At 43.3% G+C, this 12,151-nt stretch overlaps 1 protein-coding gene across 1 annotated transcript in view; it reads right to left on the reverse strand.

The window, feature by feature from the left end:
* Nucleotides 1-305: 305 nt before the first annotated feature.
* The window catches only part of LOC311135258 (DENN domain-containing protein 5B-like), a gene marked incomplete at both ends in the record, with an annotated part of 47,513 nt that continues 35,667 nt past the window's right edge, over nucleotides 306-12,151 (reverse strand). The window contains 4 exons of the mRNA XM_084169198.1: nucleotides 306-489; nucleotides 2,272-2,434; nucleotides 2,855-2,981; nucleotides 11,945-12,027. Of these exons, the coding sequence (XP_084025324.1) occupies nucleotides 306-489; nucleotides 2,272-2,434; nucleotides 2,855-2,981; nucleotides 11,945-12,027 (557 nt within the window). The remainder of the gene's footprint in view (nucleotides 490-2,271; nucleotides 2,435-2,854; nucleotides 2,982-11,944; nucleotides 12,028-12,151) is intronic.

Here is a 12,151-nt window from a genome sequence, read left to right on the forward strand (position 1 = left end):
CTCTGAAATTTGAAAAAAATAGATTTTACATGGGAGTCTATGACAGAAGTTCTGGGCGATTTTCAATCTGACTGAAATCGCCCCAAAAGGGGGTGGAGCCATTTGAAGCACGACTTTAGCCTGATTCGACATTTAGTGGCAGTGTGGCACTGTGGCAGATCAGACGTCTAGATTACAACACTGATAACTACTGTTGCCGTGATATAATTGATTAGAAAAAAAATCCCTTCCTTTTCCCGTTTGGCAGTGCGTCGCCCATATCGCCCTATTGAACAGGCCGTCCCTGGTCCTCAGTGGCGGTGGAGTTAGAGGTCAACCCCCTTAATGAGGGCCGTCTCCAGGGTAATGGGGAACTTGTGGAGGGTGTGGAGGATGCGGTAGAGGGAGTTGACGGCGGCGCAGTCCCGGACCAAAGCCGACTCCTCATAGAGACGAGCCGACAGGTGGCATCCGGCCAACAGGGGGAGCCACTGGGGCAGCAGCTGGTCCCTGCCAACACAGAGAGTCAAAGGTCAAATCATAACTTTCTCCACAGGTCTGTTCAGGAGGGCGCAATGCTACATAACGTTCAGACATAAATGCATTGTGTAGAACAAATCTGATTGCCTAACATGTAGAATAGAGGGATCATGTCCGCTCTATTCATTACATTTCTATCTGCAATGTTCTGAATGTTTCACCTCTCTATATCCATCCCATGATTCCTCTGATTAGGACGAAGTTGCCCTAAGGCCAACTGATCTAAGCAAAGTTCTGCATTTACGCAATAATGGTTAAGGATTGGAATTGGCGAGAGGAAGCTGATCCTAAATCTGTGCCTATAGGGGCAACTTGTACCTGGAGCTGTTGACTAGGTCCTCAGATTCAAGTTAGGCATTTTATTTAAAATTCAACAAAATCAATTAAGTGAGCTCATTCGATATAGGTTTTATTTGATGCCTCTTGCAGTAGTGGTCAGTTACTACCTAGGTAGTCCGTCTGAGGAAAATGTAGATACAATATAAAGAAGAGTACTATGTCAAAACAAAGCACCCCTTTTTCAAAAGCAAGCTCCAAGGCCTACCAAAGCCCTTCAGACCACTTACAGCCAAAATTCCTCGCTGAAATAACATTGTGTGATGTAAATGGGTCAGGTCTGTGACTGAGGCCTCCTCTAGAATAGGCCTTGCACATACACGCATGTACCATATATTACAAACACTCGTATGCATGGACCAAGCTACCCCTTCCCTACCCCAGTGAAAAATGTATAGTGCCGCCCCTGGGCCTTGGAGACCAGGGCTCGTATCCACAAAGCCTCTCAGAAAAGGTCATAGGAATCCTGATAAAACCTATTTTAAGACAAAAAAAAACTCCCAGCTCAGAGTAGGTTTTAGGATGATGTTAACACACTGCCCAGACAAACTCTGAGCCAACTCATACAACATGATATTGCGCTCCAAAGGGATAACTTGAAATAACAATGTAGGTAATTAAATAATCAAAAGAAAAACATTTATTAGCCTATTTGTTATACGTTTTTAGGCATATGATGTGAAATAGGCCTTGTGAAATCATTGTCAAAGACACAAGAGATGCTGTTGTATGCAGATCTAGGTTATTTATCATATAGAATTATCAAAACATTTGAACAACTCCAAAGCAATTGCATGTGGCGCAGGAACCACTGACTCGCTGCATTTTTCTATTATCAAGACACCTGCTGGTAACTCTTAACTGGTTAGGACAGCTCATGAGGTGTCCTAAATATCTGTTGACTAGGTATGACTCATAATTAAAGAGGCTTTATGCATAGCTTTTATGTTTACTCATAAGAGTAAAATGTATATTCTCAGCATTCTCACACGACCAATTTTCTACTCTGAGATGCTTTGTGGATACAGGCCTAGTCCTGCTGCAAACTACTGTCTGAGAAGCGCTCAGGGGCTTCCGGGGGAGAGAAAGTGTGTAACTCTGACTGACACAATTAACACAACCACCAGAGGGCAGTGGTGACGTTCAGATTTTCATTAGAAGGCCCTGTTCGAATGCATCTATCAAGTCACACCTGCACAACTGGGGTCTATTCAGAAGGATGCAGGGTTCTGAACACGCAGATAGAAATAGGATGATCAGAGCTGAAATTATTCCCTATTTTGCATGACAGTCATATCTGTTCTACTAAATATATTTACAGTATATCTGAATGTTTTGTGATGTGACGTTACATCCTCCTGGCCCCTACCATCTCCCTCTCCATTGCCGTTTGAACTTTCAACTATGACCTCTCACCTGACTCCCAGGCAGATCAGCAGCTGGAACTTGCCCTCCTTGCCGATGTTCCGCGGCGAGGCATTGATGGCGTTGGCATAGTGACACAGAGAGTCACACAGTTCCGTTGACCCCCGCAAGTCACCCATCTGATCCGCCGTCTCCATGGAAACCACCACCTTCTCTGTGGGGGTGAGGTGGGGAGCAGGTATCACATTAGAAGGACAGGGTTCATAGAAATAGAATGACTAATCCTACACTAGAATTCTAGTAATTTTATTTCTATGACAGGGATGACCTCTGGATAACTATGGAATAAGGATCTGAGCTAAGGAGTCAGCCAAATTGAGAAGTTGTTATATGATTTCAGTAAGTGTAAGTACTGTTCTAGAAATATATTTTCTAGGATGTCGTAATAACTGTTTGAAGGCAAAGATGAGGCTGTTTACTGAGTGTCCTAGATGAATCATGCTGTGCTGCACTAACAATGAATAATGTAAAAGTTAACTTGTACTATCAGCCACAAGATTGAGTCAAATTATATGGAATTACATTACTACACTCCACAATTTCTGTCCACGTGCACACACACACACCCACTTACCCACAAAGTCCCATATGAACACACTCCTCTGGAATAGGCGCGAGGACTTGAAGCCGTGGAGGAGGAACTGTTCCAGGGAGCGCACCAGCCCCCCCTCTCCACACAGCAGAGCAGTCAGGTTCCCCCTCTGAGGAGAGGAGAGGTCTTACATTCAGAAATGTTTGGGCATATTATCACAGAAATTGGAAAGCACGTTTAGTAAGCCAGGAGTCCACCCCAATGATGAAATTTGGCATATGTGTTCAATGGTATGAGAGTAGCCAATTTTCACAGGTCCCATAAAGTGTCCTTACAAATGAGGCACTATTGTCTTGCCTATGGTATCGTACAATTGTCGGGCTGGAGTGTGGAGGAGTTTAATTATGGTTGCCAAAACCCGCCCCAACCGAGGGCGATATTATTTAGTACACTTCATTTCCAGAGGGCTTTCAAAGTACCACTCTTCAGCTTTTCCTCCAGGTTCCAACAGCATATTAAGAATTAAAACAACCAAATCCAAAGCACTTGCTGTGACACAATCACCCAAAGCAGTGTGTTTTTATACATTATAATTTAATGGATTTTAAGGCACTTTCTTTTCAATTTTCTTTCATTTACAATTCACTGAGGGCCGGTGTAAATCTGCAAGGCTCCTCAGCCTCTGCTGTGCCAAGGAAAGGGCAATTTATTTAAGCTGATTGGTAGATGCATTGTCCTGGTGGCAGGGGTTAAGTGGCATCCATTTAAAATGTAATTACGGTGAGCTACAGGCCCCATGGTAGCAATACTGAGTGGCACAGTGGTCTAAGGCACTGCATCGCAGTGCTAGCTGTGCCGCTAGAGATCCTGGTTCGAGTCCAGGCTCTGTCGCAGCTGGCTGTGACCGGGAGACCCATGGGCGGCGCACAATTGTTCCAGCGTCGTCCAAGGTAGGGGAGGGTTTGGCCGGTAGGGATGTGGGTTCGTTTCCCACGGGGGGCCAGTATGAAAAAAACAAACATGTATGCATTCACTAACTGTAAGTCGCTCTGGATAAGAGCGTCTGCTAAATGACTAAAATGTAAATACTGCCGTGATTCACCAACAGTCTCTACAGGGCTGGGTGTTTAAAGGGGAGGTCAGGGCCCGTATCCACTAAGCATTCAGAAAAGGTCCTAGGAATCCTGTAAAAAAAAAAAAAGGTTTTAGGACAAACAAAAAAACTCCTAGCTCAGAGTAGGTTTTAGGATGATGTTAAAACACTGCTCAGAGAAACTCTGATCCAGGAGTAAAATCAACTCATAAAAGTTTAACTCAGCTCGTAATCACGACAGTTTAAGGTACCGCAAAGGAAAGATTGTGGTGACGCTCATTGACATTGTTGCAAATCATGGGGAATAACCAATCGCAATGAGGCATCGCCAGCTGTGAACTCTATAGCACGCTACACAAAACCAAGGTGAACCAAATGTTGCAATGGTAAAACATTTGATAGCCTATCATTTTAACCTGACACGATCACTTTGCCTACTCTTTATTCTTGCCTAAGATGTTGGCATGCATACATTTTTTTTTAAATACTGTGATAGGCCTATTGCACTGAATCATACAGTATCTTAAAAGCAAATGCCTGTCTATGGCATGGGAACCACTGACTCGCTGCCTTTCATCAAGACACCTGCTGGCAACTTAACTGGTTAGGACAGCTCGAGCTCTCCTAAAAATCTGTCGACTAGGTAGGACTCTTATGACTAAAGAGGCTTCATGAATAGCTTTTATTTTTTGCCATAAGAGTAGGAGTAAAATGTCTATTCTTAGACTTATGACCAATTTTCTACTCTGAGACACTGTGGATACGGCCCCAGTGCAGGCTTTTAAAGGGGAGGTCAGAGCAGGCCATAGACTAGAGAGAAAAAAGCCAGTCTGCCTTTTAACTGTGAGAGATTCTGCCTTGCAGAGTGAAGGTCATGAATCGTGCACAAGAAACACGAACACACTAGGGTTGGGCGGTATCCAGATTTTCATACAGTTCCTGTACCATACCGGGGTATACGGTATTACCGGCAGTGGACACAAGGGACGCTATTTCTTTCCAAACGTAAAAAACCCACAGAACAATTTAGGCAGCAGGGATAATGATCCAGGAGGGGATGGATTGTCTCTGCTGTAACCAAGAAGCTTGATCTTGCAAACTAGCCACTTATCTAGCAAGTTAGCAAACCAAATTCATAGCTGGAGCCCTGGGGCCTCATTTACAAAACGTTGCGTACGTACAAATTATACCCCAAAACATGTGCAGCAGTTTTCACGCAGAAGTTTGAATTTATAAGAACTGAAATGTGAGAATGTGCTTTCCTCGCCGCAAACTTTAGACCATGCGTACACACATCCTAGAGGCTAAAAATATACACTACACAGTAGCCTGTTCGGCTTAAGCCTATATATAGCCTGCACATTGTTGTTAAAATAGTGCTATACAAATAAAATGCAGAATTATTTGTATTATTCTTATTATTGTCACTTATTATTTTAGCAAATTTTTTACATTCTAGGTTAGATATAATTTGTCACTTTGGCCTATGGCTACTCCTTATAGGCTAATCAATTATTACTCATTAGCATTTAACATTGATGCATTTCACAGCACTGATGCAAGCAATTACTCCAAATTGTCTATGTATATATAAATAGACCCATGTGTGTTCTAGACTAGTTGCATCCAAAGACCATGGCTGCGTTGGCATGGTTTTTCTCCGCGAGCATCTTTTGAGACTAGCAGATTTATTTGCCCATGATGATGACTGGCTTATGAGCCAATACAGGTTCCCCAGAGCCATTTTGTTGGACCTATGTGCTGAACTGGGGTAAATGCTTGCACGGCCTACACGCCGCAATCAGGCAATACCTGTCCATGTACAGGTTTTGACCACTGTTGGGTTCCTAGCCACAGGGACCTTTCAGAGGGAACTGTTTGGCAGATCGGGAATATCACAGCCCTCCCCTGGCATCATCCGTCTGTGTCCGAGGTACATACCGTTCCCCTACACAGCCGGTGAACAGGCAAACAAACTGCAATTTGCAGCGATGGCCGGTTTTCCAAATTGTAATCGGGGCGATCGACTGCACTCGTGTTGCAATAAGGGCAACAGTGAGAACGAGTTTGTGTACGTGAACTGGAAACTTCCACTCCATCAATGTGCAAGTGATTTGTGATCTACAAATGGCACTCACCAATGTTGTTGACCTTTGGCCCGGTTCAAGTCACGACTCGTTCATCCGGATGAACAGCAGTGTGAGCAACAGACTATATATAAGCTATATAGTTAGCAGGCCTAATTATGAAATAGTCACAATTATTTCCCCTGCATCATGTAAATGTTTTTTCCTCCTCCTCCCAGATGATAGGGTATATCCCCTTAAACCCTGGCTGCTCACCAACCCCCAGGACGCACAAGAGAGGCGCTTCAATGAGCTCCAGTGTCGCATCTGCTCCCTTGTGGAGCGTACAATAGGTGCAATAAAAGGGAGATGGCTGTGCTTTGATACACGCGGTGGGAGACTCCTGTACAAGCCTGAGAAAGCGTGCAGAATTGTAATGGCTTGCTGTGTGTTGCACAACATGGCTGTGCGCAATTGGGTTCCCATCCTCCCAGAGGACATGCGACCCGATGAACCTCAGGACAACTACCAATCTCCTAGCAAGCAGCCAAATGCAACCACAATTCAGTTGCGACTGGGTGTTATTCATTGTTTTCAAAGAAGTTTGGATAGTCCTTTTTCGGTCCATATAGATTTATGAGCCATAACTGTTTATCATCAAGTAGTATATTCAAGGCAATCCATCTTCCTCAAGGATCTATTTTAATGGATTGTACCTCAAGATCCAAATAGTTTTTGAATAGGATCAAAACACCTTTTGAATTTCTTAACCCATGACTGAAATACATTTGACCATCCCATTCTTTTTCCCAGGCCACTTCAGAAGATATTAAATGAGTTTCCTGAAGACAATAAATATGGTAATCTTTATCCTTTAGCCATGTAAAAACTGCTCTTCCTTTCTTATTATCAGCCAAACCATTGGAATTATAGCTAGCTATACTTAATTCACTGATCATCATCATGGGTTACATTTTGAGATACTTATCACTGTCCTTACCACCATTTTGAAATACTTATCCATACTAACTCTAAATAGACCTCCAGTTGTCCTCCAATAACCCTCCCACAAAACAATAAACAAGACATTCAAAAAATAACTGTAAATCCCTTCCTTTTCCACTTAAGATACTTCCAGCATGAATCGGTCCTACACGGTTGCACAGTTGAGAGTACGACCTTATTGGTGCCTCCGGAGTGGTCATTCCCCTTAATGCAGATTATTGGTCATTGGCTATGTATCTATGCAATACAAAGAAAAAAAAAATATAGTCTTTGCCAGACTTAAATGCGCTCTAGTCAACCACAAATGTGACCTGTTTCAGGAAGCTAGGCGTATGTCGCACGTCACTACTTCACAGGAGAGGCATTTGAACTAGAACTCAATGCGTTTTTTTTGTGGCAGAAATGCCTTCTGGAACATGTGAACTTTCATGTGCCTTAATAAGACTTGTATGCCATCTGTAAATACGAATACAATTGTTAAATTATGAGCCTAGTTGGTTTAGCCATGGAAAAAGACTGGAACTTTCCCTCTAGCCATGATTGGCAGAGATAATGGATAGGCTGGACATGCCGAGAGATGAGTTCGGATTGGTCTGTCATGTAGAATGCTTCTCTCTATAACATGAGCTGCTCAGTATGTGTAGATACTTGCTACCGTGGCTTTTTAAAATAAATCTAACGTTAGCCATGGAGAACTGCAAAAGTGTTGCTACTACTCTCAACAACATTGCTGCCCTGAATTTAGAAGGCACTATTGACAAAGATAAGTGGGAAAAAGCTGTGATGGACTTCTGCACACGGTCAGTGTGAACCGGAGTGATTTGACGCAACGCGGGCCAAACAAAACGGACACGACACAGAACGTCTTACTTAGTTAAAGGGGTTCCAGTCTGCCGTAAAGTGTTCATCCATATATACGGGTAAGATACCATTTGCATTGCTAGTTATAGCCTAATGTTAGCTAGCTAGCTAACATTGAACGTAGTTGGTTAGCTTTAGGTACTTGCAGATTCATACTACAGCATTTCATGCATGGTGGCTGGCTATGGCAATCCGTTTGTATTGCTAGTAGTATGGGTTGGGATTATGGTTCATTGTTTAGCTAGCTAGCTACAGGTCTAAACAAAAAGACTCCACTTCACCAGATGATTACATGACCCATCAAGTTCGCCAGGTGTGTCTGGGGGTGATTACGTCCATCTATTGTATTTCATGAACCTGTTTACATGTCTAGACAATAGTGACCCATCTTCTTAGGTAGATGTGGCTGGGGGGTGGTTATAGCGTTACTTTCACATGACCAATCAATTTAGACTGTCTGGGTAAGCATCATCTAATAATTAATCTATTTTTGATATTGCAACTATGCAAATGTGCAAAGTCAGATTAGGATATAGGCCAAGGACTAGATAGTATATTTTTACCTGGAGGTTTTCCATATTGTAGGCTACTACTTTCACCACTTTCAGTCTTGAAATCTTTGGTTGTTTACTCAAATACCTTCCTCACTCTGTTTAGCACATGGCCTCACATGTGAATCCTTAAAGAGATGGGTGTGGCTTCAGAGGGTGTGAACGATGCTGAATAGGTGTAGACAAAGAAGAGCTCTGCAGTAGGTGTACCAAAACATTCAAGGGCCATTTTCTAAAAAGTTGGGTTACAAGTTAATCAACTTTCAAAGCAGAATAACTTTCCCATTGTTCCTAAACTGTAGTTTATGATATACAATTTTGTAGCCCGTAAAAATTGTCTGTCCTTGGTTGCAACACTCACTACCGAGTTCCAAATTGCCTCTGGAAGGAACGTCAGCACAATAACTGTTCATCGGGATCTTCATGAAATGGGTTCCCATGGCTGAGCAGCCGCACACAAGCCTAAGATCACCATGCGCAATGCCAAGCATCGGCTGGAGTGGTGTAAAGCTCGCCGCCATTGGACTCTGGAGCAGTGGAAACACGTTCTCTGGAGTGATGAATCACGCTTCACCATCTGGCAGTCCGACGGACGAATCTGGGTTTGCAGATGCCAGGAGAACGCTACCTGCCCCAATGCATAGTGCCAACTGTAAAGTTTGGTGGAGGAGGAATAATGGTTCGGGCTAGGCCCCTTAGTTCCAGTGAGGGGAAATCTTAACACTACAGCATACAATGACATTCTAGACAATTCTGTGCTTCCAACTTTGTGGCAACAGTTTGGTGAAGGCCCTTTCCTGTTTCAGCATGACAATGCCCCCATGCACAAAGCGAGGTCCATACAGAAATGGTTTGTCGAGATCGGTGCGGAAGAACTTGACTGGCCTGCACAGAGCCCTTACCTCAACCCCTTCGAATACCTTTGGGATGAATTGGAACGCCGACTGCGAGCCAGGCCTAACATCAGTGTCCGACCTCACTAATGCTCTTGTGGCTGAATAGAAACAAGTCCCCGCAGCAATGTTCCAACATCTAGTGGAAAGCCTTCCCAGAAGAATGGAGGCTGTTATGGCAGCAAAAAGAGGACAAACTCCATATTAATGCCCATGATTTTGACGAGCAGGTGTCCACATACTTTTGGTCATGAAGTGTGTGTGATATAGATCACACATACACTGAGTATACCAAACATTAGGAACACCTTCCTATAATTGAGTTGCACCCCCCCTTTTGCCCTTAGAACAGCCTTCATTTGTCGGGGAATGGGCTCTACATGGTGTTGAAAGCGTTCCACAGGGATGCTGGCCCATGTTGACTCCAATGCTTCTCACAGTTGTGTCAAGTTGGCTGGATGTCCTTTGGGTGGTGGACCATTCTTGATACACACTGGAAACTGTTGAGCATGAAAAACCCAGCAGCGTTCCAGTTCTTGACACAAACCGGTGTGCCAGGCACCTACTACCATACCCTGTTCAAAGGCACTTAAATCTATTGACTTGCCCATTTACCCTCTGAATGCCACACATACACAATCCATGTCTCAATTGTCTCAAGGCTTAAAAATCCTTCTTTAACCTGTCTCCTCCCCTTCATCTACACTGATTGAAGTGGATTTAACAACTGACATCAATAAGGGATCATAGCTTTCACCTGGATTCACCTGGTCAGTCTATGTCATGGAAAGAGCAGGTGTCCATAATATTTTGTATACTCAGTGTATAATTATACGACTTATGATTCCATTGCTAAATCCAATATACACAGAGTAAACCAAACATTAGGAACACCTTGGAAACATGCATACGCATGTTATACATGTATGTTATGCATACATGTGACGTCCACCAAGTTTATAAATCTCAATATTTTTTGACGTACACAGTCTTTTCAGAAATGCCGCACGCAGATATGAAATGTGAAATGAAACGGTTATGAGACCCCTGAGCTGGAGATAATTTATTTGGCACATCTCAGATACAGTTCCTTCAGAAAGTATCCATACCCTTTGACTTATTCCACATTTTGTTGTGTTACAGCCTGAATTCAAAATGGATTAAATTGAAACAGAAATATCTAATTTATATTTTTACATAAGTATTCAAACCCCTGAGTCCACACTTTGTAGAAGCACCTTTGGCAGCGATTACAGCTGTGCGTCTTTCTGGGTAAATCTCGAAGAGCTTTCCACACTTGGATTGTGCAACATTTGCCCATTATTCTTTTCAAAATTCTTCAAGCTCGGTCAAATTGACTTAATGTAAATGACTTTAATGTAAATGTAAATTTTTAATTTGAGAATACACAGAGCTGGTAAAACTATTTCTGGAAAATCTATTCTGATAAATTCAAAATAAATGATTTAATTACCCTTAAAATTCCATGAAAAACCATATAAATATGTATAGCAGCCTAGAGGTAGGTAAATGGTGGTTTCTTCCCAGTCTTCTCTCTGGAGGTGGCGAGAATGATGAAGAACTGTAGACTAGGTGTGTGCAATGTGGAGGCCAATCAGAACGTCCCTTTGCAGCATGCACGTTTAGCAGAGGCTAATTTCTTTGACAGCTGGTTAGCTGGCTAATGGCGACAACACAAACAAGCATTGGCGCATTCTTTTTTTTAAATGCAAAAGCTGCACAACTACCACCACCAATAGGCCTGACACAAACACAAACAACAGCCAGCAAGTCGACATAGTTGAAGATCCTGATTCAGTTCCTTCCTCATCTGACCTGGCTACTAGCATGGCAGCCCCACCATGACCTTGATGGCTCCCGCCCAGTCCCCGGGTCCAGACCCGATCTCTGCAACACTGACAGCTCCTGATTACACCACCTCGGCTACATATCTCAACAAGTCCTCAGCTACCAATCCCGGCACTACTGCAGCTACCTCGGTTCCCTCAGATGACAGGACAGCTCCTCTCCCCACAGCTGGTACCACCAACATGGCACCAATGTCTCGCAAGATCACATAATGATTATTTGCATTTTACATAACAGAACCGAATAGCATAGTACAGCATCATTTCTAATGAGATTTTAGGATGGTTAGCTGAAGCCGAATAGTAACTTATTTTTTCTCATGCGCCAATACTCAGTGTGCCACTATTCAGGATATATGCTTTGATAGTTTATTGGTTTATTCTGATTTAATATACACTGAACAAAAATATAAACTCAACATGTAAAGTGTTGGTCCCATATTTCATGAGCTGAAAAAAAAAAACACGTAGGGGGAAGGGGGAACCACGTTTGACTCCTTTCCATTGATTCCATTCCTGCCATTACAATGAGACCATCCTCCTATAGCTCTTCCCACCTGCCTCCACTAATCCAGGGGGTTTCAGACTGGTCCAGAGACGTTTATTTGGAGGGGGGGTAGGGGGAAAATCATACTATAGGTACTTCTAAATTCCCCAAGCCTAGCGCACACACAGACGCAAGCATGCCTGCGCAGACCAGCACACACACACACACACACTCTTCTCATCAGAGATAAGACCTCTCGGCTGTGCTCTCTCTATTTTCTGTTTTTGGAATCTTTCACACACACCTACCTCCTGCTCTGCTTTGTGGAAGTGCTTGACGAGGTTGTTTACTGCCTCCCTCATTTCCTCCTGCACCTGGACAGAAGACAGTCCTGAATGGAGGAGAGAGAGATCGAGAGGATAATGGAGAAGAGATGGAGGGATTGAGAGGAGGAAGAGATGGGAAGATGGACAATGGCATGAAAGACGATAAGGAGCGTAGAAAAGAGAGCATTA

Source organism: Coregonus lavaretus (genome assembly GCF_964263955.1).
Source record: "Coregonus lavaretus genome assembly, chromosome: 9".
NCBI classification, from domain to species: domain Eukaryota; kingdom Metazoa; phylum Chordata; class Actinopteri; order Salmoniformes; family Salmonidae; genus Coregonus; species Coregonus lavaretus.